The sequence below is a fragment of the Rhinatrema bivittatum genome, chromosome 4 (genome assembly GCF_901001135.1).
Source record: "Rhinatrema bivittatum chromosome 4, aRhiBiv1.1, whole genome shotgun sequence".
In the NCBI taxonomy this organism is placed as follows: domain Eukaryota; kingdom Metazoa; phylum Chordata; class Amphibia; order Gymnophiona; family Rhinatrematidae; genus Rhinatrema; species Rhinatrema bivittatum.
In genome coordinates, this window is record NC_042618.1 from 234866956 (window position 1) to 234894524 (window position 27569).

The 27569-nt window shown below is 41.9% G+C and overlaps 1 protein-coding gene across 1 annotated transcript in view; it reads right to left on the minus strand.

Moving 5' to 3' along the window:
• WNK1 (WNK lysine deficient protein kinase 1) overlaps positions 1-27569 on the minus strand; it is a 395379-nt gene that overhangs the window by 243062 nt on the left and 124748 nt on the right. The window contains exons 5-8 of the mRNA XM_029597482.1: positions 21478-21566; positions 8078-8297; positions 5471-5798; positions 3772-3962 (exon numbers count right to left, since the gene is read on the minus strand). Of these exons, the coding sequence (XP_029453342.1) occupies positions 3772-3962; positions 5471-5798; positions 8078-8297; positions 21478-21566 (828 nt within the window). The remainder of the gene's footprint in view (positions 1-3771; positions 3963-5470; positions 5799-8077; positions 8298-21477; positions 21567-27569) is intronic.

Here is a 27569-nt window from a genome sequence, read left to right on the forward strand (position 1 = left end):
GATCCCCTGAAGATAACAGAAGCCAAGAGTAGAAAACTAAACACTCATTCTCTTTCCTTTACCAAAATGTATTGAATGGATTTAAAGTTGAAAATTTTCAACATATCGGCCCCAAGGAGAAGCCAGTTATATTAAAATAAGTGAGTTCAGGTTAATAGTAACATCAGAATGAGTGTATGCATCAGGTGAAAAATGTCCCAAACTCAACCATATAGTCAGATTATAGCCTGATATACTGCAGTAACTAAGAAAAATTAACTTCTATCCCCTGAAGTAAGTGCTCTGAAGGTCAACCAAAGAAGATTTTGGATCATCTTACAAGAGCTAGTCCACCTGCATAGACTATACTTTCTAAACTAACAGATGGCAGCAGAAAATAGTTGAACTGTTAATTTAATGAAAAACAGGTAAGCAAAGGGTTGGTTTTCCACTTCCTTCATTTTAGATAATGAAGTGTGTCCTAAATACTGATATTTCAAATGCTGGTTACATACGTTTTTAGAAAATGCTGCCAGAGCTTCAGTTATTCTTGTCATGAGTATTTTCAATCTGCTTATCCTCCCCTACCCCTCAAAAAAAAAGTGTTTTAAAAAACAGTGAGAAATATAAATATCCTTTTTAAAGATATTATATTCCTATAATTGACAGACTGCTTTTAGACATATGGACCTTGGCATCTTGAATTGTATAGTTTACACAAGAAAGGAATCAGCACCCCAAACAATGCTCTCTTTTTTTGCTCTTCACTTAAAGCTCCGCATTTCAGCATTTATTTAATGGTAACTTATCTGCACATGCCACAGGACACATGACAGCTACACATACAGGGCTGGCAAAAAGGGTGGGCAGACTGGAACGCCGATGCTTGCGAGGAGATATCGAGTGCATGGGCAGAACACTCTCCAATGCCTTAGAAAGCTTTTCAGCAAAGGTTTCCTCAGGTGCAGGAGAAAGAGGTGCTGACAGTGCTGGCGGAGGAGTGCAAGGAGCACTGGGAGGAATGAGGGACAAAGGAGGAACAGCAGAAAGATGAGGCACACAAACTGACATGCTACGGCGTTGGCGAGGCTAGAGGAGAGAAATTAAAAGAAAAAGTAATGAATTTAAAATGAAAATGCAAAAATCACATTACATGAGTCCTTGGAAAACCAGATCAGGATGTACAGCGCTATCCAGGTACTGATAATTGAATGGATTTTGTTTATAAGAAACATACTGAGAGAGAGAGAACAACAAAGGGCCAGATTTCCCAAGCTTTCTTCCCTCCATAGACAAAAGATGTGAAAAAGCCTTAGTAAATGGGGCCCATGCTATGTAACCTCAGTGGGAAGCAACTCTGACCCATTTCTAAGGCTAAGCAGGTTCTGAATGGGATTAGTAAACAAATGAGACAGGAGTTTGGTTAGTGCTATTTCTGTGTACTGCATGGAGTACATGACAGCAAGACATGCACACACCACAAAAGCTATCAGATTCTGTTTTATTACTGTAAAAGACCCTGCAAATTTAACTTGCTGTTGATAAAGGCTGCATGAAGTCAGTGCAGACTCCCAGGCTGGGAAAAGATCAGATCTTTATGGCTCTGCACCCACATCTAATTTTTTTTGTCACCAGGCAAATATACAAAAACCAGTTTTAAAGCAGCTATTTACATGTACTGTTATAGTTTGAGGTAAGGGGGTTTTGTGTTCTTTAGTCATTTCCCCATCTTCATAGGTGGTCTCCAGCTATTTTTGAAAGCAGTATTGTTAGATGCAAATTTTTTTTTTTTTTTTTTAACACTTCTAAAATGGTTTAAAAGCATTCCAGCAGACAAGGCCATGAATCCCCTTCCCTCTGTCATCCAATTCATATATGGGTCATTTTTTTGTTTTAATTAGTCACTGCCTATTCAATTTCAAGACAGTTTATACTAACTGAAAATAAAGGGGGGTCAGCATATAAATTTAATGCATCAATTATAGAAAGATACTGTGATTTGACTTCTGAGTCTTCACAAACTATTGGCATGTTTTAATATTTAAATGTTATGAAAAATTAATACAACTGCACATTTTTCTATAAAAAGCATCTACTGCACTTGATTAGAAATGAAGATAGTAAACTGCCATTCAGGAGGTCAGAATACTGTTAAATAGCAAAGAAGAAATGAAATATGAGAAATGGTGAAATGAATGGTCAGTGCCCAGCTCAGCTTTCGGTCTGGCTTTACTTTAACTTCTCACAAAGTTTCATGCCAAATAACTCCTGCAAAGACCAGTACATGCCCAGCAAAAGAGACATATGGTAAATTCGCAATCTGGGAGATTTGACCATCAGGGAATCTCGTTTTTTTATAGGTTTTACCAGGCAACAATAGCTGTTCAAGGTAACTATTGCTGACCTCTCTTTATGATATTGTAGCCACCCATTCCAGTACTCCTAAATGTCTTGTGATCTAAGGAATGTCCACGTGTTATGACATGGATGGGAAAGTACTAATCTATACTAGGATGTGCAACACTGTTGTCGAAAGGAGGCTCCCTAATGTAAGACTGCAGTACCAGTGCTTATGAAAGGGGTTCAGAGACAAGATTGGGTTCTTCAAAATACAGCAAAGCTAAAGAGTAACCAAGGGAACTCGCATCCATGGAACCAGTAATCTCACAGGCAGAGATTGCCCAGATTAGGAGACATGAGAGTTTTGGGAAGAGGAGGACAATGTGCGAGCTGGGCAGTTCCTAATCTTATTTCTCAGAACTCCCATGTGTCCACTCCATAACCTTCACAGAATAAAGAAGTACAGTAAGACAGTAAGAACTCTGCCACCTCCCTGCCCCACCACCAAAAAGAGTAGGGTTGAAAGACAAGGCAAAGTACTCAATCCAGTTTTGCCTCAAACACCACTTTGAAAGGAACCAAGATAAGCTAGGAATCAAATAAAAGGAACACAAATGAACACAATATAACACAAAGGGTGGCCACAGCATTCACGTTCTCTGAAGCAAGGAATACACATCTGACTGGCAACATATAAATAACTCAACGTAAACTGAAGGAAAGGAGAAAACTGCCAAACGGGTATCTGCAGCTCACACATGCAACATTCTAGAAAGAGGAACAATTCTGATTTGCCATGTCACTGAACATTCATACATGCAAGTCCACAAAGGATACAATCAAAATCATACAAGTAGCCTGCTAGAGGCTTTTCACTCACCCATTTCTTTAAACATTCCCATAAAGGAAAAAGTCATTTTGCATACTTAGAACTATTTTATTAAACACGCCGCTAGGCACCCCCACAACTCAGCCAGTGTTGCATTTCAGGACATATGCAGTCAATACAGCTAGTAGACCTTAAGCACACAGTAGTAGCGCTCAGTCTTAGGAAGGGGAAAACTGCTGCTGTAGGAGTGACCCAAGCTGGTTCAAAAGTAAGGGGAGGGGGGGTTCTGTTCAGTCTTAGAAAATACTTCACCTCTAGCCCTCAACCTGTGTTGGCTGCACTGTTGTCATAGTGAATGGACAACAGAAAATGAGGGAAAACATACTTTGACTCTTACTTGCAAATATACTCCTAACTTTATACGGTTCTACATTTGGGTTGAAGCTCTTGCCACTGGCCTGTATTTATATTCAAAGCAGAGCTACCACTGCAACTCACTCTACGAGCATTATGTACCATGACCTCTACGGGTTATTAAATGGGGGCTAGTAGTCCTGAATAGCATGGTAAAAATGACAGCATTTTAAAGTGAGCATCCCAAGCCACTTAAGATCTGTACTTACCACTGGGGGTGGAGGATATCCTCCATGTTGTTGCTGTGTCTGTGCTTGGTTGACTGGAGCACTGTACCCTGCGGCTGTCGAAAGGGTTTGCTCTAGCTGAGAGCTGCCCGACACAGTGCCTATTTGCTGGCTATTCCTTCGAGATTCCGAATATACAGATGATCCCTGACCACTGTCAACCATGCCATCCGCTGGGGAAGAAAATGCAGGATAGTACACAAACCAATGCAGAACGTTTGCTTCACAGACTACAAATCCTGTTCATGAACTCTGCCTCAGATTTACCATAAAGCAATTTCCTTCATGACTTCTATTACTTGAATAATCAAGTACGATCAAAGAACCAGGGATGAAACAAGTTTTAAACTGAACAAGCCAGGTGGTATCCCTGCAACCACAAGTTGCAATCATTGCCATCTAAAAATTGGTGTGTCTTTATCAAGCATCATTCTGACACAACCAATTATTTTGCTACATGGACTCATTTATTCCACATCTCCCAAACAGGAAAATATGAAACAATTATATTAAGCTTCATGGAAGAGTTTTGTCAATGGCTTCTTCTGCTATGGCCCAAGGACAAAATTGTCTGGTAGGTTAACCAGTACGATTTGGTCTCAACAGATAAATAAAACAAAATGCCAGGCATTGATATAAGTTTATCATTTTCTACTGTATTACATGAAAGTATTTTAGCTGGCTATACATCGAGACAAAATTGAAGGTTGAGTCAAACCTGAAAAGTACAGTAATGTCAATACTAAGCATTAATGCTAAAATAGATTTACATTTGTTATTTTTGAATATTTTACAATGGCCTGTCAATATATTTATCTACATGGATGAATCACTACAAATTCCTGGGCCTGGCTGCTTCTTCCCAGGCTGACTGCACACCTTGCTGGGCAGAATGGATGGAACACTTTGATCTTTATCTGCAGTCATTAACTATGTTACTATTTAAATTAGCCTCATTATCTAATCAAAAATGCAATCACCATAAACATCCACTGCATATACTTAAAACACTGACAGCAGCAAAGCATTGGAAATGGCAGTTTAAAATCTGTCAAGAACAGATATATTCTAAAGGGGCAATATTCCCTTCAAACCCCTTCTCTTCTATTTCACTTCCTTCATCACTGTAGTAATGTTTTTGCCTTTCTGGAAAGTCTGAAGAAAATGTAAATTACACAAACAAAATCATGGCTTAACAGTATGCTAATAAAGAAAAAGCTCCTGCTGCTGCATGCCCCCCACGAGCCAAACAAATTGGAGGTGGTGTTTATAGGCGAAAAATAGTAAGGCCAAGGGGCTAAGTATGCAGCTATCAGATTAACGTGAACAGCAGCATAGCTAACAAAGGCAGAGGAGGTAAAGTAAGAAGGAACTGGAAGAAAGCTAGCAGTGAAATGCTGAAAAAACTGAGGAGCTTATATAGTAGAAGCTAGATCACTAGCAAGGTATGAACCATTAAAATAAAGATTCATAGTTGCAGTGTGAATTTATTGATGAGTCAAAAACGATCCATTTGAAGAGCAGGAAATGAAACAAAAGTCCAATGTATTCATTACGATGACCAAGTCCAAAGTACTGTAATTTGCAAAACAAAGTCAAAGATTTCCCTAAAGAGACCAAAATAAATCCAGTTCAGGGAAGGGTCAAACATACAAAAAGAAGTAGAGAGAGTGATGCTTACATATAACTGAGACACTAGGTTGTTGATACTGTAGCTGTTGGTGTTGATCAACCTCTGGTTCTTCAGGCTCTACCTGTGTGGTAACTGTGGTAGAAGTTGTGGGCATGGATGTGGTGGAGGGGCCGGTAGCTGGAACAGACTGTGCCTGAGGAGGGCTTGGTGGTTGCTGCTCAGGTTGCTGTTTCTGACTGATCTCCTCCTGCTTCCTCTTCTGCTCTTCCCGCACCTGTTGTCTCTGCTCTCTCTTCCGCTTGATAAGGGACACTCTGTCCCTGATAGCTTTGGCCATTGTCTTATGGTCCCCTTCACAGACATAGCCCGACTCCACCTACCGAACGACATTACAGATTTAACAGTAAGAGGTTCCTGAAAATATAAGATCAGAGCTAACCAGCATTACCACCCCTTTCTTCTTTCTCCCCTGAAATATAAAATATTTTGCTCTTAACATCTTGCCCCCTGCAAACTCACTGCAGCTTTTGAAAATCTATAATTGACTTGTCCGCTTTCCCCACACTAGCCCAATCTGAAATAGTTCTGTGTGTAAGTTCAGCTTCTTCTCTCCACATTTCCACCACACTATGGCCTAGCTTCAAAGAAAATCTACCTCCCTCCAACTCAATTCAAATTGTTTTCCCTCAACATGTCTCAAAGCCAGGAGTGTTGCTATTATCAGGAAAACAGGGCCCATGCCCAGAGTTCAAAGATCAGTGTTGCGGTCCCCACTACATTTTTTTCTTCAATCCACAACATATCCTGTCTACACTTTTCATTATTGCTGTGCTGCTTTGGAAATAGACATTTGTGCCTACATCAACAGAAGACAGAAAGCTGCTGCCTGCAACCTGCATGTGTTTTAGAGAGCACGTGGACTCTCTTCATATGAATGGGCACACAAGGGCATGGTCGTGCTAGTTCATGCGCAGACGGTTGTGACACTGTGCGGGCTCCAGGAGGTGGCTGCTTTTGCCTGTAAGTTCACGCGCAAGAGGCACAGACCCAAAAAGGAGGGTGTGTGTATGTGTGTATATATATATAAATAAGAGAGGTGAGAAAGCATGCTTGCCCCACCTACCCCCAACAATCTTAGGGCGACTAGAAATCACAAGGTCCTAGGTATGGAGATAAGGGGATTTTTACCCTTTTTTTAAAATTATTGCATGTTATTTGATCTCTGCTGTTAAGAAATATTTATTTGAAGTCCATATTCATCCACTGTGCAACTCAGCTTGATAAACCTAGCCAGCTTACTCTATATATTCAACAGCACAGCCATGCCACTGAATATATCTGGCTATCTTAAAGTTAGTCAGATAAGTTTATCCAGCTAACTCAACTCCTCCCCATTACACCTATTCCCCTCCCACCACTTAGATGGATACATGTGTATCCACTTAAGTGGCAGCCACAGCCATTGGCCAAATATTTAAACCATGCCACTTAGCCGGATAAATCAGAACTTATCTGGCAAAGTGGCACCAAATATAGGCCTCCGTGTTTAGGAAACTTTTAAAAATGTTTATACGAGTTTAATTATTGGATATTTTGTCAGTTTTGAAATATTCTTTTTATAAAGTATGGTTTTACTATTATGATTTATATTTCTTGATTTTGTTTGATGTGGAATGGTGATGTTTCTATTATTCCATTGTTACACTGCATACAGAATATGGCTTGTTGCAGTTTCCAATTCAATTTTTGTCTGCACATTTCTTTTCATACTTTATGGTCTCTATTCTATATTTGGCAAGGACATGTCTATTCTGCATGTGTGACCAAGATGAGGTATTCTGATAGCATGTGGTTTCTGTGCAGGGATCTACAGCAGCTTGGCTTGTTCTGTTTTCCTAACAGGAGGTGTATTGATGTTTTAGAACCTGGCTTAATATTTACAGTGTTGTCTTTTCATATGTAAAAGTTGTTTCAGTGCTGGCAGCTAACTACAGCCTTTTGGTTACTGTATTGCAGACATTTAAAATGGCATTAAGTGGCTACATGCTATGCTGTGAGAGTACCTAAAGAGAACAATGAAAGGTATGGATGATTGATGCACTATTTCCATAACACTAGAAAAAAAGCAATGCATCCATAATACATATGTACACACAATTAATGCAATGCATACATCTATGCAGATGAATGCATTGCATTAATCTTATGGCGTTTCATGTTGATTCATGAATGCACCACTCATTGAGGGCCCTGTTGCTTCTATTGATTTATTGGTAGATTATTCTTCGCCACTGTTCTGAGGATGTTAGATTAGAAGGAACAGAGGGATGACAAAGGGGAATCAGATTCAGTGACAATGGTGGCAAATTTAAACAAATTTATGCAAGTGATAGGATGATCATGTTCTTCCTTACCTCCAGTCCTGGTCTATGGAAAAGTTGGCAACCCAGGTGGTGAGAGAAAAGGATTTTTGAAGTAAATAGCAATGCCCCTGGCACAAGTACACAAAACTCTCCTAGCCAAGCCCCTGTTTTTCCTATTTCATCCATCTATGAGCAATGACTAAAATAACTCAGCAAAAAAACTGGTCAAACATAATCAGATTTAAATGCATCTAGAAACTTGTCTCCAAAGGATATTTCTCGAATCACCTACCATTTCTTGTGCTACATCCTCTGGTACATCCCTTTCCAGATCAAAGGAAAACTCAATGGCTTCATTATCCTTATATTTGCCCTTTAGCTTCTTGATGTCTTCAATGCGTAACCAAAGCTTAATGGCAATCTTTTCACCATCATCTTCTTCTGCTAGTTCTACCCGTACACCAGTCTCCTCCTGGAAGAAGGCATGGTTCAACAGATCCTTGATGGCATACCTACCCAATGCAAACAAAGAAAGAAATTAAATGTTAGAGCCAATAAAATTAAAAGTGGAATGTTATTTGGCAGGACAGCATAGCCTAGACAGCAGAATCGAAAACAGGCAACTAACTCTCACTTAAGCTATGAAGTAAAAACAGAACAAAATATATGGTGACTTCAAGTGATACTCTTGACATGCAAATGTGGACCCTTCTGCCCCATGCTGCCCTGTACCCAGTTACTGTGCATGGAGTGTTGCTCTCAAAAACAGAACTAGGATCACCCTGGTGGCAATACTGTATGCTGCCATGTATAGGACCTGGATTCAATTCCCAGGTCAGGTCTTTTGTTCCCTGGGTTGGTTAGGGCTGAATATGCTGCAGAGGCAGCATTCACAGCCCCTAGGAGGGAGAATGCCTCTGTCATAGCTCAATGGCAACACCTACTGGCTAGACTTAGGGTGTACAAGTACCAGATTAGGGAAGGAGTCATGGTCTGTGTCCCTTGGTCAAGGACTGTCATTGAGATAGCTTGGTTAGATGCAAGGAAGCCAATAGAGTGATTCCATTGAACTGGAAGCCCAAAGGAACAAAAGGAAACTGCAGGGATCTACAAATAGTACTAGCTCAACCTCTGAGCACAACACGAACCAGCATGTAGTCACACTCCATCTCAGCACACCCCCTCTACCCCCCCTGCAAATATCTGAGTGTGCAGGGTTGCCAAAGGAAGGATACAGCTACTTGAAATCCTGGGAGCAGCACTCCACATACCTTTGCTGGGGTGGAGATCAGGTAAGGGAGGAGGATATAGGGAGAACTGTGCAAACATGTGTAATTGACAGTAGGATGCCTCTAGGACACAATTATGTATGAGTGAAACCTCAAAGTACTGTACTAACAACTTACTATACATCACTTCTGTTTTGTATGTCACCAATTATACATTTTCTTGCTCTAATACTGTATTATGTAAACACTTCATTTCTTTCAAATAAAGTATTACATTCAAAAGTAACTACACTGAAACGGGAAAGCCATAAACATTTTTTAAATGGGTTCACCATTTAGAATACATGATAGCTGAACTGAGATTAAGGCTACAGAAAACAGTTACTGAGAAAATCATCAGTATTTCATTTTCTAAATTACCATAGAGGACAATCTCAGTAATCAATGGAAGATTGCAAACTGTGCTGGCTTAGAACAGGCACGCAGATTTTTTCTATAAAGAAAAAGTCAGCTTGTGAAGTAAGCTTGAATTCTGTCCTTTAAGCTCAGTAGTAACTTTTTTTTTTTTTTTTTTTTTTTTTTTTTTTTAACATTTTTTGTACCAATCCATATGGCTGGAGTGAGGGAGCTTCACCAAAACTATAAGTGATATATCAAGCTACAACCAAAATATTTAATCAAGTGTCCATATACAAGATGCCATCCTATTACCTAACAGCAATCGAGTAGTTGACCTGTTTTTGCTTCCTTCCTTCCCCTTTTCAACTGACTTCGATTCTACCCTTCATCCTCCCTACCCCCCCTTTTTTTTTTAGTCGCCTATGCTTCCCCCCCCCCCCCCCCCTTTGATATGCTTTACCCCCTATGAATCCCTTTGATGCTGTAGCTCCCCGTTTCCTCTTATTTCTGCTCTCCCTCCCATGTGCCACTCGACCCCTGCATACTACCACCTCTTAAGTCTGCCCCCATCCCTGGCCTTTACCTCCTCCTTCAAAAATGATTAAGAATGCCTTAAGAACGCTGGCTCCTGTACATTGTATTTTATTGTATTATAGTTGTCGTATTCATTGTTATGCTCCTCAGCATTATTTATAGTTCCTGTTACTGTAAATGCATATGATACCCCCATATTTAGTTCCGAGTATTAAAACTTATATATTTTAACACACTTTCCCCCTTATATTTCGTTTGTTACTTGTCGTGCGATTGTTATTTTGTAAGGGCCTCGCCCAAAAGTTATTTGTTTTATGTAAACCGATATGATGTGCAAATGGCTATCGGTATAGAAGAGACTTTAAATAAATAAAATAAATAAATAAAATAAAGGATTTCAGCCCAATAAAAAAAAAAAACAAACCCCCGACCATTTAAAAAAAATTTGTTATGTTGTATATCTAGATCAAATGCCATCCTCCAGAAGAATTGAATTTGATTGCAATGCCAAACCCAATCCGATGTAAGACTTCCCCCTCCCCCCCCCCAACCTCACCCAGAAGCAATTGTCAAAAAATGTACTTGAGTTCACAAGAGCCTAGAGGCTTGAAAGGGGCTTTCATCAACTGTATGAGAACCATGTTCATGTCCCACAGCATTGCAGAATACGATTTCTAGAAAGCCCTACATGAATGACAACTAGAGGCTGTAGAAAAATGAGATTTCCTTCTACATGTTGGTTAAAAGTGCCAACTGACGTGAACCTTAGAGGTTTTTAGGTCAGACTCCAAAAGATGAATAAGGTAGTCAAGCAGTATTTGTATGTGGGGGCAACAAAAGGGATCTAGCACCTAGCCCTTACACCAGACAATTTTCTCCGGTAAAACTATACATTCTTCTAGAAGCCCATAAGGAATTGAGCACCTTTTCAGAGAACTAAGGGAACCACATTACATCCCTCTCAACATCCAGGATGTGAAAGAGTGGAGAGATGCTTCTAGATTCTAAGTGATCAATATGGAGGTGGTCTGTACTTGAATGGTTATCTTTAGTGATGAATTCCAAAGAAGTAGAAACCAAATTGTTTGGGCCAAAAGGAAGCTATAGTGAGTATTAAGGTTCTGACTAGAGATATGGGAGGATATACAGTGAGAAAACATCCTGCCTTCTTATTTCCTCCTGGAACCAAAGATTGGTTCCTTCCTAGTCTAGTCTGTCGCAAATAGGTTCAGCATGGTGCTTCCCACTTGATGAAGATCTTGCCTGCTACATACTGATCCAGGGACCACTTGTGGGAGTCCAGATGGTGACTAAGTGCCAGGATTTTTGTCTCTTCTTGCCTGATACCTGGCTCTTAGGGTCATCGCTTAACATTTCCCAACATAAGATGGGGTTCATTTATCATTGCTTACTCAGGTAGAAAATCACCTGATTGTACATTTGGACTACAATAATTTTGTTGGTCACCTAACTCCTGAAAACCTTTAGAGTTCAGAACTGCCCATAGATGCATTAGGATGATGTGTAACTTTCTTGAACAGACCAGATACTCTGGATGCAAAGCCCTTGTAGGTGGAATTTCCCAGCCCTAGTTGGAAACATCTGGTTAGAAAAATTTGGGGACAAGGAATTTAGAAGGGTAAAGCTAAAGTCAAATTGAAACAGTAGAGCTATCAAGACAAGATCAGCAGACAGGAAGTGCTGACCCACCAATTTAAGTTGTTTGGAATGCTGGCACAGGCAATAAAGTGGTTGGCAGCTACAGGACCGGTTACCACTGCTCAGGTAGCTGTTGCAGAAGTGGGGAGTAGACACTGAAGAAAGGGAAGGGGGGGGAAGAAACATGCTGGGGAAAACAAATGAAGGGTTGGTGGAGGAAAGAAATAAGAATGAGAAAGGAGCTTTTATATGGATGTGGGATGATGTGGACATGAAAGATAGGAGACAGATAGAAAGAGAAATGTGAGAGTAGAAAGACCACACAACCTATCTAGTCTGCCCCTCCATACCACTTACTCAGGATCTACATTTCCTACCAATCCCTCAGAGATCCACTGATTATCCTATGGTTTCTGAACGAGTAAGAAAGAGAAAAATGAAAGTGGTAGGTGAGATGAAAGATGTGAGAATAGATGGATGCTGAGAAGAAAAGAAACAGAACAAGCATATTAATGATTTAGGATTGTGCTGCCCTAGACACTACTGATGTTGTCACACCCCTTACCCTGTCAGAGAATGTTTGCAGTGGTAGCTCAGGAGTAGATTCTGTGACAAAATTTTGAAAATGCTAAAGCACACTGGCAAATATTTCCATCTTTATTCTTTTAATTAAAGGTAGTTCTCCAAACTTGCTTGTGTTTGTATAATTTTTTTTCTTTTTATTGAGATCTCAAGAACCAGTACAGGAAGGTGATCTTAGGCATGGGGAGAAGAGAGGAGAAGGAAATAATGAGAGGACCAAGGAAGGAAGGCCAGAACCAGAATACGAAGATGGTGGAGAGGTCTAGGGATGAGTGTGGTGAAGGGGGAGAGCAAGAGAAGACAGGATTGGAAAGGATGGGAGATATGAAAGATCAAGGAAGTGAAGGAAGATCAGAAATCTTGGATGGGGGAAGAGGGAGGGGAGGAGAAGAAGGAGTCTGAGGAGGGGAAAGCTTCCAGGAGAGGTAGGGAGAAAGGGAAGTTCCAGGATCTGGGGGATAGAATCTAGATCAAGGGAAAAGGGATCTGAATTACAGTTGGGATGAGAGGAAGGTGGCAAGTGTCCCTACCATGCTCCAGGCCTCCACCCAATCTGGCATACACACACACGCAGCACCAATCTTCTCTCTCACATACACAAGCTCTATCAATTCCAGTCTCCCACACACCTCTCCAGCTGGTCCCCAGTATCCCCCCTCTGCCTCTTTCCTCACCCCATCCCCCAACTTAGCTTATCCTCACTTCTCCAAAATGATTCCCCTTTTCTATGTCTGCTCCAGGCTTCTCCTCCTGTTCTCTGCATACTGCTTAGGAAGGGAGGGGCTGAATCAGGAAGCAGAGGGCTGTGCTCTGTGGAGTGAGATTCAGCACAACTGGAAGGCAGCAAATCTTCAGCCAGCCTGTTGCCCCAAATTTATGCCACCTATGCACAGGTGTAGTGTGCCTGTTGACACATTCAGGCCTGAAAAGAGAGAAAGAGCTTAGGCCCTAGTGCTGGCAGTGTTAAGTAGTGGTGCTCTGATTAAAACAACTTGGAGAGGGGGTACTGGGAATGTGGAAAAGAGGATCAGGAGCGGGGAAAGAAAGAGAGAGGTCAGGGGAGATTCTGAGTTCTTGCAGGAAGTGGGGGGGGGGGGGGGGGGGGGGAAGAGCAGGAGAAGGGGGTACATCCAGAATGCGGAGAAGGAGATGTCATTCACTCAAGCTCCATCTGTCTGCCCCTTGCATTACCGTTCTGCTCTTCCCTGAGCCTCACCCTCTCTCCCTCCCACATATGTCATGAGGTGCTGCTTTAAGGCAGAGGCAGTAGGGTCAGTTTCTCATCAAAACTTTATGTAAAAAAGCAACACTAGACAATTTAAAGGAGAAATTCAGTGAGAAAAATAGTGAGAACTGCACTGTGTGTTGCTCAAAAAAGAAGGGCAGTTTATTCAAGCAGTAACTGTCCACAAATGTGGAAAGCAAAGAAGACAGCTTTAAAAACAACCTAAAACATTTTCATTTTTTTAGATAACAATATACAATTCAGTTTTCTCCTTCCTTTGACCTGTAAATGCTGCAGATATAACTACTGTAAAAAGCAAATATAGCAATTTTGCTTACCATAAATGGTGTTTTCCTTACATAGCAGGATGAATTAGCCATGGCATGTAGATGACATCCAGCAGCACTGAACAGACCTCTCTTCTCAGCTAGTACAGCTTTTTGCTTTACTGAACATGTGTGGGAAATTCCCGAGCTGACATGGCCTCGTGAACCCCCTCAGGCAATTTTAGAACCACTCTACTTAGGGAGTCTACATGGCAGTATTGGAAGCTGGGAGAAACAAGCTGTATCCAGACTCTTGAAAACTTTGTGATCCTTGGTGATCTTGAGCCATTCCTCCAGGAAGTGCTGGATTCACCCTCAAACTGGAGACGATTATAGGTGGTCAAAATCTTGATCTAGGCTTGGGCTAGATTTGCTGAACCACATTAGACTGACAGCATTCACATTGTCTAGTGCATATCAAAGGTTGCTGCTCTTGCAGAAGTAGAGGTTGCATCAGATATCTTTGAAATTGCCAGAAAGTTTGTACTGCAAATATATATATATTTTTAAAGATTAATAGCAAAAGCTCCTTGCAGAAGACTGTTCTGGTCCCATTGACAGGGACTGGGCCATTATATGCTGCTCCTTTAATTTAACAAATGTTTCTCTGAGCTTTTCACCAATAAGATTTTGCCATGGGACATCCACCAACTTGTCATGAACATTGTCATGGAGACTACTGGTTCAACAAAGGCACACAGTGTGATCCAATCGACACTGCCCATGTAGGTGCTGTGGTGTCAAATGCCTCGTAAATGGAGTGAATAAGATGGCATATACATTCTTCAACGTCTAGGAGTAAGGGTAGGCGACTTCGCTATTGACGGATGAAAGGAAAGGCTTCAGTTTCAGAATACAATCATGTCAGTATTGAACCCTATAGAATTGGTGGGCAGAAATCCATGCATTTAGCATGAAGCTATAGAATATATTCTTACCAGTATTATCCAATAATTTGGGATTGTTTCCTGGCACAGTGAGTATATTCTTGATTTCTTTGCTCTTTTAAAAGCTGATTCTACAACAACTGATTGTTGACTTGCACTACCCCAAATCCTGAGGATTTTTGCACTCTGTATTTGATGTCTAATAACCTTGCAACCTATGCACAGGAAATTTGATTTTCCTACATCCTTGTTTATAATTCTTGTAGCATGTCAAGAACAAGGGTAGCTGCAGGTTCCGGAGTGCCCAAGATTTGGAGGAGACCAATTAACTTTTTGCAGGGATCTTTATCCTTGTGCACACTGACTCAGAGCATTCTTCCCAAATTGTCCAGAAATCTGGCATAGGAAAGGTCTTCCCATGGAGAAGGGTGTCATGGAGAATCTGGGAGGGGGGTTGTAGGGGATTCCTGTCGACTCTTCTTCAGAGTCTAGGGGTGAGGGGACACTAATCAAGGATCCCAGTGATGAGGAAGGTGACTAAGGAGGATACGGCCAGAGCCTGCCCCTGAGCTTACTCCTCTCTTAATGTGCCTATTCCGAAAGGAGTGAAACATTCCTGAAGAACGAGGTGCTAGGGACTGAGTTCTTGTAAGGTTTAAAACGCTGCGATCCTCTACCCTTAGTTCTTCTGGGGGAGGAGCGCTGATATGTTCTTTTGCTCCTGTCTTCAGGTAATTGGGGTACTGGGGATTCGCCCCATTTGTTGGCTAACTTCTCCAGTTCACTCCCGAACAGGAGAGATCCTTTAAAAGGCATTTTTGTGAGGTTCGTTTTGGAAGTCGCGTCAGCCGACCAATTTTGAAGCCATAATTGTCTTCTGGCCGCCACTGCGGCGGCAACACCCCTGGATGATGTGCACACAAGGTCTGCGGTAGTATCGGTGAGAAAGGAGACCGCAGGTTCCATCGCTTCTCCAGGCATGGTAGCATCTCTGGAGAGGATCAAACAGGAACATGCCACCAAGGCGAGCAGGAGGCAATTTGTAGCGTCATTGCTGAAACAAAGGACTGCTTAAGGATGGCTTCCAGCCTTCTGTCTTAGGCGTCCTTCAGTGCCGCTCCTCCCTCCACAAGGATCGTGGTGCATTTTGAGACTGCACAGATCATAGCATCCACTTTAGGGAAGCGTTAAAGTTCCTTGGCCGTGGGCTCCAACGGGTATAGGGCTTCTAGTGCCCGTCCCCTTTAAAACTGGCCTCTGGAGTATTCCATTCCAGGTCAATCAGTTCCTTGATGGGTTCCAACGTAGGAAAATAGCATGAGGCTTTACGGAGGTACACCAACATGGGATTCTTTTTCGGTTCCGTTGTAGGTTCCGTGCCTGGGAGACCCAGTGTCTTCATAATTTGGGATACGAGGGCTAGTAATTCGTCCTCGTGGAAGAATTGGAGCATGGACTGGTATGGCTCCATCCCTGAGGGCATGTCCCCTTCTTCATCTGAGGTGTCTGGATCCCCATCCGGGATGCTCTTGGTTAGGAGAGGCATGTCTCGAGAACCTCGGGAGAGTGCTGGGAAGGGTTTGTGCTTCCGGCAGAGTTTGAGACAAGTGGACAGCCGGGGCTGGTTGTGCTTGGAAAAAAAAAAGGTTTGCAGCCCTTTGAAAAATTCCACCCAGGAGAAGGTTCCTGGGTCCATGTTGATACCAGGAGGGATTGTAGTGGAAGTCCCGGAGGAACTTTCCTGTGGGAGCGCCAAGTTGGACATAGGTCCGGGGTGCTATCATCAGTGGTTCCGGATCCCTCTCCTGGCTGTGGGAGGTCTTGATTTGGTTCTCCCTGGTTCTGTTCGCACTGCTGGCACAGGAGGGATTCTAATTCAGTATGCACAGCTCTCAAGTGGCAGGCTGGGCAAAGAAAGGGTTCCTTGGCCTTCTTGGATGGTGGTGCCATTGTTTGTGCGAGTGCAGGGCTTAAAAACTCATCCGTGCGAGAGTTATGTGCGCGTCAAGAGCGCAGAAGTTATGCGCAGTACATTCGCACAAGTTGTGCATGCAGGCGGTGGGCTTTGTGCGCGTGGCACAGTTATGCACGCAGTTGTGTGTGCCGCTGTGCGCACAACTCAGATGTGCACGCAGTTGAGTGTATACCTATGGACGCCCTCAAGTTAGGCGCCTCAGGCTTCTGGCCTGCTCCACCTGTACCGGCGGGGGGGGGGGGGGGGTGGGGGGAGATGGCACAGAAGACCCTGGAGGGTCTCCACGTGTGTGGACCCTCGCACCAGATCGGGGTCTAGTCAGAGGGAGGCTGCTCAACCCGATTTAAACCTCGGAGGATGGTCAGTACAGCTGTTCAAGCCTTGGAGACCTGAGACTTAGAAGTAAAGGTTTCTACCTTACCTGGTCTTGATGCTTACTGGTCGCGTGCTGGGCAGTCTCCAGCTGCGGGGGGATAGGGAAATACCTTCACCGCCGCGCTCAAATCTGCACTCGCTGCCTTTTAGCCACCCTGGGGGTTACGCCCACGTCGGGAATCAGCCAGCGGACTAAGGCTCACCTCTGAGGGATATCGAATCGACCTCAGGAAAGTCTCGACTGGGGGAGGGACAGTTAGGTTTCACCACAGGAGAAGCAGGGCTCTCTTCTTAAAGGTAAATTTTCTCTTCTTTCTTGTAAATGTTACACTATTCTCTTTTGGATAGTGTCTGCATCTGCTATGGGAGACTGAGAAAACTGAAGAGCTAAGCATGCTGCATGGGTATATGCAGGCTGACGTCAGCTTTGAAATCTGACTCAGTCTCCCATCTGCTATCAGGAGAGCACAATACCCATTGGTCCTGAGTCCATCTGGCTACACGCTAGGAAAGGAGGAGTTCGATTGTCTTGAAGCGGTATACTCCTGGTGCACATCTACAAATAGGCTGAACTCTGCTGCAAGCGACTGCCATAGGTTAGAACCACCTGGTAGGGGCTCTGATGAAATATCTATCTGAACCAGAGATAATGGGATCCTCATGGGAGTAGATTGGAAAGTAATCTCCTTTTATTTAGCCACCATAAAGGTAAGAAATCCTTTACGAAAAGCATTATTTGGTCGATGTGTTGATGTGCCTTTTGCCCTGGTGTAGTGGTAGAACATCCTTTTCTGATACGAGTAGAGAGTCCTGCACATCATCTAGGTTCTGCAAAATTTGAACTGGAGGCCAATTAAATGAGAGGTACCAGAAAGCAAATGGATCTAGAGTTACCAGGTGTAGCCCTAGTTACATTAATTCTGTTGGCGTTAAGAGCTCTAGTAAATGGTGAGGTCAGAGGTATTATATCACCCTCTGCTCCTGTTAAAATCTTGTGTAAGCTGGCATACAGCTGTCCTCGAAGCAGTGATAGGACTGTGTACAATATGTGTACTGAGGATCAATGAGGCTTATGATCCGGAGCTTGAAATATTGAGTCCAGAGATTTTTGCAGTGAGCGCGCCAATGCACTGTGTGTTGATGGATTCTGTGTTTTTTGTGCAGCAGCTGTTCCAGCAGTACAGCAGAGTGGTGCCATTTCTTTTTCCATACTATGCTTACTCAAACCCTGGGGATTCAGCCTGTTATGCTGACAAGGGAGAAACTGAGGAGCTCCTGCTCAACTCAGTTTCTGGAGAAGCAGACAAAGCAGTGGTTGGGAGTAGGATTAATTGCAGCTTATAAGAGACTTGCACAGTTCCTCTATTTTCCAATATCTGGATTTCTGAGTATGTGGGAACAACCATTTACAGCTGTACAACTGGCTTGGTTGTGGTCCGGTCTGAGGCAGAAGTAGCAGTGTTCGTGCCCATCAGTATTGGACATTCTCCTGCCACACAGTCCTTGAATTCACTGATTGTGGATTTCTTTTGTCTGGACATCGAGAGGAAAAAATATTTTTTTTCCTTTTTCTTGTAAAAGTGCTGTTAGGAGGCGACTGGGTCAGCAAGACGACTTTTTAAAGAGAAAAGTAGTGAGGTGGTGCTCAGATTAAAAAAAAAAAAAAAAAAGAGGGGGCTCATGAGGCAATACCCTTTGTTGGAATTCCTGCACATGCTCAGTAAAGCAAAACTCTACTAGCTGAGAGAGAGGTCCATTCAGTGTGGCTGGATGATGTCACCCACATGTCATGGTTAATTCAGCCCTGCTTATCCATGGAAAACAACTTATTTTAATGGGCTTATAATGAAGTGGGCCATAAGGTATGCTACTCAAGACAACATTAAACAAAATGGGTCAATAAATGCATTAAAAGAATTGTATATTATTGTCACATAAAACAGAACATTAGTGAACCAACCCTATGACTGACTGCAGCTGTGCTCAAGTTACTTGATCCAAAGAGGGAAGAAGATGGTTGCACCACTGTGGAGACCTCAGCATTATTCCCTAATGCAGAGAGATGCATAGGCTTAACTGAAGTTTTCTTAATGCTGGAAATTTAACTTCTGGTCAGAGTTCTAGGGATAGTCTGTGGCAGTGGTTGTCATCCTTTCTCCCCTTCATGACACACCTGATGGACAATGCTCCCATGTGTGACACACCTCTCACAACAATCCACAGCTAAACTAAAAAACAGCCTCAGTATTACTTATATTAAGAATGACAAGAGAAAGATAAGAGTACTCACTCTGAACAGAAAACTTTGTGCAAGCTACATTCTCAGTCCCCCATGAGGCCACCAACCTTTTTTCTTATGCTGTTACTTTCAGGCCCAGCAGGGGAAAATAGAATCAGTTATCACTAGCCCAGAAGAGAAAATTGCCATTTCTCGCTGGGCTCCAGGAGGAATGGTGAACAAGAGCTGTGTCCTACTGGGCCCAATGAGTGAAGAAGTCTGTCTTGTGAAATGTACAGCCTTGCACACCCTCCCTTCCCCACACAATTACCAATTATGCATTTATAATAGAACCCATATGGCATTAGGCCTACTGTGACATGTTCAGTATGGGCTTAGCACTCAAAGTCACGAATAAAAGAATATATAGTAAAACCTCCATCCTAAAACATTGTCAGCTCGCAAACAGCAACAACCCTACTTATGAAAAGGTAGAAGTTGCTAATATTACACCAGGCCCTAAAAAGCCAATACACCTCATATTAGGAAAATAGAACAAGCCAGGCTGCAAACAGATCCCTACACAGAAACCACATGCTGGCAGAATACATTACCTCGGTCTTACATACAGAAAACAGACAGACCCTCACTAAATACAAAATAAAAAGAGAATATTGTAAGTATGAATAGAAATATGCAGACAACTGAACTGGAAACCACATCAGTAGAACAAAGGAAAAACAGACTCACCATGCCTCATAAAAAATATAAATTCAATAGTAATAAAATCATACTAGTAAAAAATACCTATTTCATAACAGCTGAAAAATAGAACATCCAACAATTAAAAACTCCAAACACCAATAAAATTTCAAAACAGACAAAAAAAAAACACGACCCTGCTCTCCATACCTGGGAACTTTTGATTTCATGGTGCCCTTAGACTGTCTTGGATTAGCAAGAGGAGAGGAGAGGGGTTATTGCTCAAACTTTCTCCTCTTTCAGATATGCACATACTATCTCCCTCACTCTCAAAAGCTCAGTCTCACTTACATAAAACACATAGGCTGTCTCACTAGCTCTTGCTCAGTTTTGTGCATGCGCAGATACGCACAGACTGTCTCCCACTCACGTCCTCAGTCTCACACAGGCACCCACACAGTGTCTCCTCCCAGAAGCACAAGTAACAGCAGCAGCAGACTGTCCTCCAGCCCCTGTGGTCGATGGGATTCATTCTCTTTCTTGGGGCTGCTGAGGCTGATGCTGTGCCTCTTCAAATTTGGCTCGCTCTGCTCTTTTTTACTGTTCCTGCGCAGGTCCACCGCACTTCCTCTTCCGGCCGTGCCAATAAAGAGGCCATACCGCCCACATGCCCCCCCCCCCCCACGTGTTCTTTCAAGATGGCCACTTAGTGCTGCAATCGGATCAGCTATTAGCATTCCGCCTGGGTGGTGGTGGAGATCCCTACATTCCACTGGGGCGGAGGAGGGAGAGGGAAGATTAGCTGCATCAGGAGACCAGGGAGCATTGTATTCTGGCAGTGGAGGTGGCGACACACCAGCTTGTGCTTTGTGACGACACACTGGTTGAGAATCGCTGATCTATGGGACTGAACATAGTTCATCATGCAGGAATTCTATACGCTGGATTTAGGCACAAAATATGTTTTGTTCCATTAACTAATATTTTCTGTGAAGAAAACATGGCTTATGCACATTAAGGTTTTTTTGTGTGCACATTCAGTTGGCATTTTTTTTTTTTTTTTAAACTCTCAATGGATGTGCATATCATTAGCTTACTGCATTGGAAATTACTTGTGCAGTAAAAAAAAAAAAAAAGTTACACTGAAGTTAAGCACACACTTTTTACTCATCTTATTACATCAGGCTTAGAATCAAAGATGGGAGTAATTATCCTTCAGCCCTCCTGGTCATGAGGGCATGTATGTCAGTGCATACTATCTAGGGTAGTTCACAAAGAGTAAAAAAAAAGTTTTTTAAATTATTTAACACACAAGATATTTAGTTTTATTATATAACTATGCTACCTACTATTGACTTCCAAAATCCAAATGATTCCAGAGTATATTTTTGCAGGGACAGATCATTTCTTTCAGCTATAGGCAAAATGGTTGCCTATGCAATCTTAACTGTGCAAATACCATTTTTTTATTTTTTTTTTTACTATTACTACTACACACAATTTCATAGGAGTTTGCATGTTAACTACAACTAAATGTGGCTTAACATGAAAGAACATATTACCAATTCAGCCAATGATTACCTTTCGTCTTTGTTTTGGCGGATGCATCCTTCAATAATCTCTTTCACCTCAGGAATAGCAACTTTGTCAAAGCTGGCTGGCTTCACTCCCTGAAACACACAAGACAAAGATGGAGACAGCACTGATGAACGTCCATTTCAAAGTAAGTTGCACACATACACAAACCTCTCCCAAATGCAGCAATGAATGCATACTTGCAAGTGATTGCATTCTGTGAATGTGTACCCTTCATAATTTTATTTTTATATACTGGTGTTCGATTTTACATATCGCATCTGTTTACATTCCAACAAAAAATGCAGGAAATCAAGCTTTTCCTTTGCCAATACATTGAACAATAATAAACATGGAAATTGTTAACAAGGTAGATAAAAACAAGGGAATGGTTAACACTAAGGGGCGGATTTTAAAACCCCTGCGCGCGCCGGTGCGCCTATTTTGCATAGGCCGCCGGCGTGCGTAAGTCCCGGGGCTTCCTGTCGGGGGCATGGCGGGATGACGCGGCGTTTAGGGGGCAGCGACGTGGGCATGGTTTCGGCCCGGGGGGGAGGGCAAAGGAAAGTTCCCTCCGAGGCCGCTCCGAAATCGGCGCGGCCTTGGAGGGAACAGGCAGCGTGCGCGGGGCTCGGCGCGCGCAGGGTTGCACAAAGGGGCGTGACATAGGGGTTACAATGTCTGCCTTAAAAAGCTCACAACTTAATTTGGAAGTTAAGGGATTCACTCAGTATCATAGAGCAAACAGTGAATAAAAGAAATGATCTAGGAAGTCCAAGTTTACAGTTATGCGTGCTAACCACTATACAGCATGAATACATATTTACTTTCTCTTTGTTCATTACTTGTGCTTATTAAGATCCACATTTAAGATTTTGATGCCCAAAGGCAGAATGCCATGGAAACACCCCTTTGAAGCTATAGCAGCACATGGCCCTAACACAACCAGAAGCAGGCTTCTCTTTGGTCTGGGTATTTGGCACCTTAGGCAGTCCTAAATTCAGACCTGTAAATTACTAAGTCACACTGCAAATTTGTATTTTTTTTCGCTTGCCTTGAAGCCTCCTGCTCCTCAACTTTTTCTAGCTCAATTGAAACCAGCCTTTAATGGGCTTCAGCACCATGAGCTTTTGCAACTACACAGGGGTTTTTCACTATTTTCAATGCCCCCTTCAGTAATCCCCAGACCTGTCAGGAATCCCAGACTGTGGCTCCCTCCAGAACCTGGTAAGCATATATCCTTAGTCCAGCATTTAGGTGTTGCTGTTGTGCAATGGAGTGGTGCATACTCACTCCCACCCACCCCCACTTCAAAACTGTGCCCACTGCCTCTGCAGCATTCCCAGCCACAGTTAGTCTAGGAAGCACAAGCCAGGCCCAAGAATAAGTCCAGGTCTTTCATGTTACAATGCATTGCCCTGGCCCAAAACTGTTCTTCCCCTCTTATAAAATTGCACTGACTTTGTACATAGTTTTACCCACAAATGTGCACAGAGGGGCCAATGCAAAAAAAAAAAAAAAAGCACTGAAAGCCGGCACTGAGTGTTTAGTGCCTGCTTTCCTAACATGCCCCCAGGCACCTCTCCTGGGGGTGCCATGCAATATTTAAATTAGGTCGCGCTGTCAAGGAAGTGCTAGGGTAGACTGCGTGCCCCTGGCGCCTCCTTGACAGCAGGCACCTAGGAAAGGGAGGCCATTCACCAGTTAAGAAAATGGACGCTGAATTTATCAGCGTCCATTTTCCTAATCGGTGCACAGCCACAGGTTCGGAAAACAGACGCTGGTTAACTTAGCATCCATTTCCCGAACCTGACCGCTGGCTTTTTTTTTTTTTTTTAATGTCATTCCTCCAACTTAATATTGCCACAATATTAGGTCGGAGGATGAACAGAAAAGCAGTAATTTCTGCTTTACTGTACATTTTGGGGGTGCTCACAAGTTAACACCTGTTCTGGGCAGATGTTAATTTCTGAGCGCAAAAATGTGTATTGATGCACTTTTTTTTGCATTTGGGGTGATAGCCTCATCAACAAGCATTTGCGTGTTATGAGAACTATTAGTTTTGTTGCATGTTGGGCACGCATTGTGGAGGTGCTAATCCCCTTATAGCATAAGGGGCTGTGGACGTGCCTACACAACCGCGTCCAACTGTGCGCTCGTCTGAGCGCACTGTATTGCATCAGCCCTTGAGTGCAGTTATTACTCCCGATGAAGCAAGGCATTTTGCATGCAAAAAGAGTGGGCATAAACCTACATAAGACTGTGAGCACAATTTAGCATTCCATTTAAATCTCATGTTAGTGAAGGCATTAGCTATTACTCTCCGATGCAGTAAGGCTTAACACATGATTTCTCAACATTAGAATTTTAACTCCTGGTCAGAGCTGGAGTAAAGTTAATCAGTCTAGTCTATGTGGGCTGAACTCAAAGTTCATCCTGCGGGGGTCCTGTACTTGGGATTTATGCACATAATGTGCACAAATCAAGTCTTCTGTACATAAAGTATGTATTAGGAACAGAGAAAATTTTTCTGCACCAATATTTTCATGCACATAAAACTTTTATGAGCACAAAATGTATGTACAAAGGACATTTGTATGCAAAAACATGTTTATGCACATAAATATGTGCACTAAGCATGTATTCTGAGCACATTTTCAAGTCAGTATGGGTTTTGTTTGTTTTTTCACACATGCAATAAACTGCATGCTGAATTTCAGTGTACAGTTTTAATGCACAACTTATTACATCAGTCCTTAAATGTTAAACTTGATAACATACTGGCTGTCTATAGTCATATAGACCAGCCCCATCATTTTACTTCTAAGAAAGCAGAAGAGAAATGCTGGTTACCTTCCCAAGAAGGATTTGGTATTTAAAATACTAGAAAATGAACAGGTAGTGACACAGTAATCATTATTATAAGCAGTATCCAGTTTTAATCATCTAGTCAGTCTCTCAATTGCATTCAAATATTTTCTCTATTATATTTTAGTAGCTCTATTTTATTCTAAGTTTTAAGTATTCTGTGATGTAAAACAAACTAAGAGTCCTGAAAAAAAAAACACAGGGTAAGTATCATTGTACTAAATGAACTCACTCATGTTCATTAATGCACAATGTTTCTCTCTAAATACACGTAGCCATTTCTTTTACTCCTACCAGTAAGCAGGAGGACAATCTAAAATTTAGAAGGTTACAGTTGTGTCCTCTCTCATGCTAATAGTTCAAGGATGTGAACTATATGATATGATTCTGTAATCTGGTACATCTGCAGAATCCATTTTCTCAGAACACTGTGTGACAATACAGTGCCCTGAACTACTACTAGTTTTCGAAGGTCAGAAGCCTTACTTCCTATCATAGCAGAAAATAAGAAATTCCTGCCATTTGCTCCTCTAGGTCCGTATAGTTTATTTATTTTTTATTTATTGGCTTTTATATATCGACATTCGTGGGTACATCATGCCGGTTTACAATATAACTGAAGGAGGAAATTACAAAAAACCAGGGTGGGGGGAGAGGAGCAGATAGGAAGAGAGAAGGGGCGAGAGAAGAGAGGGAAAAACAGGAAGAGGAGAAAAGGAACAGTACCTGATGGAAAACAGAAGAACATAAGTAGCATTGCAAATTATACATTCAATAAAGGACTGTGGATAACCTTATATAAGTTATACACTCCAAAAAGTATTATATACAATAATATACATTATCTTTAACTAGTATAGTTGAATTTCTAGATCCCCTTTCCAAGTTTACAATTTCTTTGGGAAGTATTTCTTGCTTTATGAATGGTATCAGTACCACCACTTCATGGACAATCAAAAGCAGTACCACAGAGGTGGCCATCCATGATGACTATGCATGAGAAACTTGCATACAGTGCAGGTAGCGCATGCAAATCTCATGTGCATAGTCACTGTGGTTATCCTGAAAACCTGGCCTGTTCAAAAGACTAGAGTTGGCCACCCCCTGCAGTACTAGAATGATCCTCTCAGTCACCACCTTGCTCGTTTCCTGGTCTTATTCCTAGGTCTCTTTGTATCTAAATACAAAAATAATAAAAAGGGGCATATAACTTATGACCATGTCACATTTAAAAATCTCCTTCCCTGAGCCGACAGTCATACTTTATATGCATCGGTGTGATGCCTGCATGGGATTCTGAAAAGGATCTGCACAAGCTTTAAAAAATTATACACATCCTTCACAGGAATTAATTAGCACCAAAATATGGGATTTTAATAATTTTACATGTTTTAACTACCAATCAGATTACATTAAACTTTTTTCTGCCAGTTTGTTGGAGCATTTGCTTGAAAAATACCAATGTGAAAAAGTTTTAGAAGTAACAAAAAAAATGCATATGCTAAAATCTGTCCAATAGCTGCATATTTATGTAATAGTAGCAGGAAACACATCAATATTTTGTCCTATAACCATTGAGTTGTGGAAACCCTCAAATGTTTGCAACTATGCTGTATCCCATATTAAAAAGGCACGCAGTCTGTAGGACCTCTGAAATCTCTAAAGATTGCTCTGTGTTAGTTACAAATTAATAGCAGTTGTTAGATGCAAGCGCCTAAAACTGGCCTCCCAGAACTCTGATTCAGTTCTGAGCAATGCAGCAAAAGGCAGCCAATGTTCAATCTTTCACCCATCATGGACAACAGACCAAGCAGATGAAGTGCTCAGGAAGAGAACTGCTGCCACTGGACAAAGCTTTGCTAAGGGTTGACTCTTGGCCAGCCAAGGGATCTATGCAATCGAAGCAGTTATTCTGGTGCGATGAGGAATAAGGGGAAAAAAGTGACTACAACTAGAACACCAAATGTATTGACACCACAGAAGATTTATGAAAGGACTCTGCAAGGCTAAATTACAGCTTTATAAATGTGCTGTTGTGACCAAGGACAGCAAATTAAGGGAAAAGTAAATAGGGAGAGAGAACTACAAGAGAAAAATTCTCACACTGTACTTTATCAGTGGTTTAAGAACTTTTTGCTTTCAAGCTATAAAAATAATTCATAGAGCCTACTACAAAATAAAAATGTCAAACTCCACATTAAAATATGACCGCATTTTCTAAGTTTTAGAGCTGTAAATGTCAAATTGTATATTTAACACTTTACAAACAGTAGTTCCACTTAATTTTCTTGGTCAAAATGTGTCTTACATTTCAGCAAGTGTTATGGATTTCACACGGTATAGGAGACAATACTACCACCAAAGAAAGTCTCTTGTTGCTGAGATAGGAGGAAGGGGCTATGTCAAGGCTATAGAAAATCTACACCATCCTAAGCAGTATATAAGTGATCCCAAGTTTGGGGACTATATACTACAGAGATTCCATTGCTAGATATAATGGAAGTATGATGCATTATGGCAAAATAGCTCCGTTGACCCCGTTTTGATAAGGATGAGAGTAAAAAGCAGGGGAAGACCTACACTGATAACAGAACAAACAAAAAACTGCCATGACCAGTGGCAGTGCTCAGGCACATTCTGAAAGAAATGCCTGAACTCCTACCATGAAACTAACAAAAAGAAATACATTATACATTACACCATATTACATTTTACATTCTCATAAGAAAAAAACAAAACAGTATTCATCTCACTTTCTCCAACACTCATTATGACCTTCAAAAAGTCACTATTTCCTCAGGTACCCACTTAGAATTCTGGTACAATTTGTCCCTTGCCCAAAGAGCTTAAAATCTAATACTGTAATACACCTTGAGCATCATTTGGAAAGGCAGGCTAAAAATCCAGTCATTACACAACAGCCACACCTAGTGATTGTATTTAGGGGCCATGACAGTGCATGGTCCCCAGTCAAGGACTAACTGTTGCTGTAAATATTGTGCTAAGAGTTGGAAGAGTCTATAAAATAAGAATAAAATCCCTGGGTAGTTGCAAATGAAGGCTCACGGTACTGCTGCTTAATCGTCTGATTTAAATTGAGATGGAAGCCTTCCATCTCAATTTAAACTGCCAGGACAAAACTGTAAATAAAACAAAGCTGCACTTCTGATCTACTCTCATCAGTTTATCTTACAGGCTAAACATTTTATTCAAGTACTGTACAGGAAACA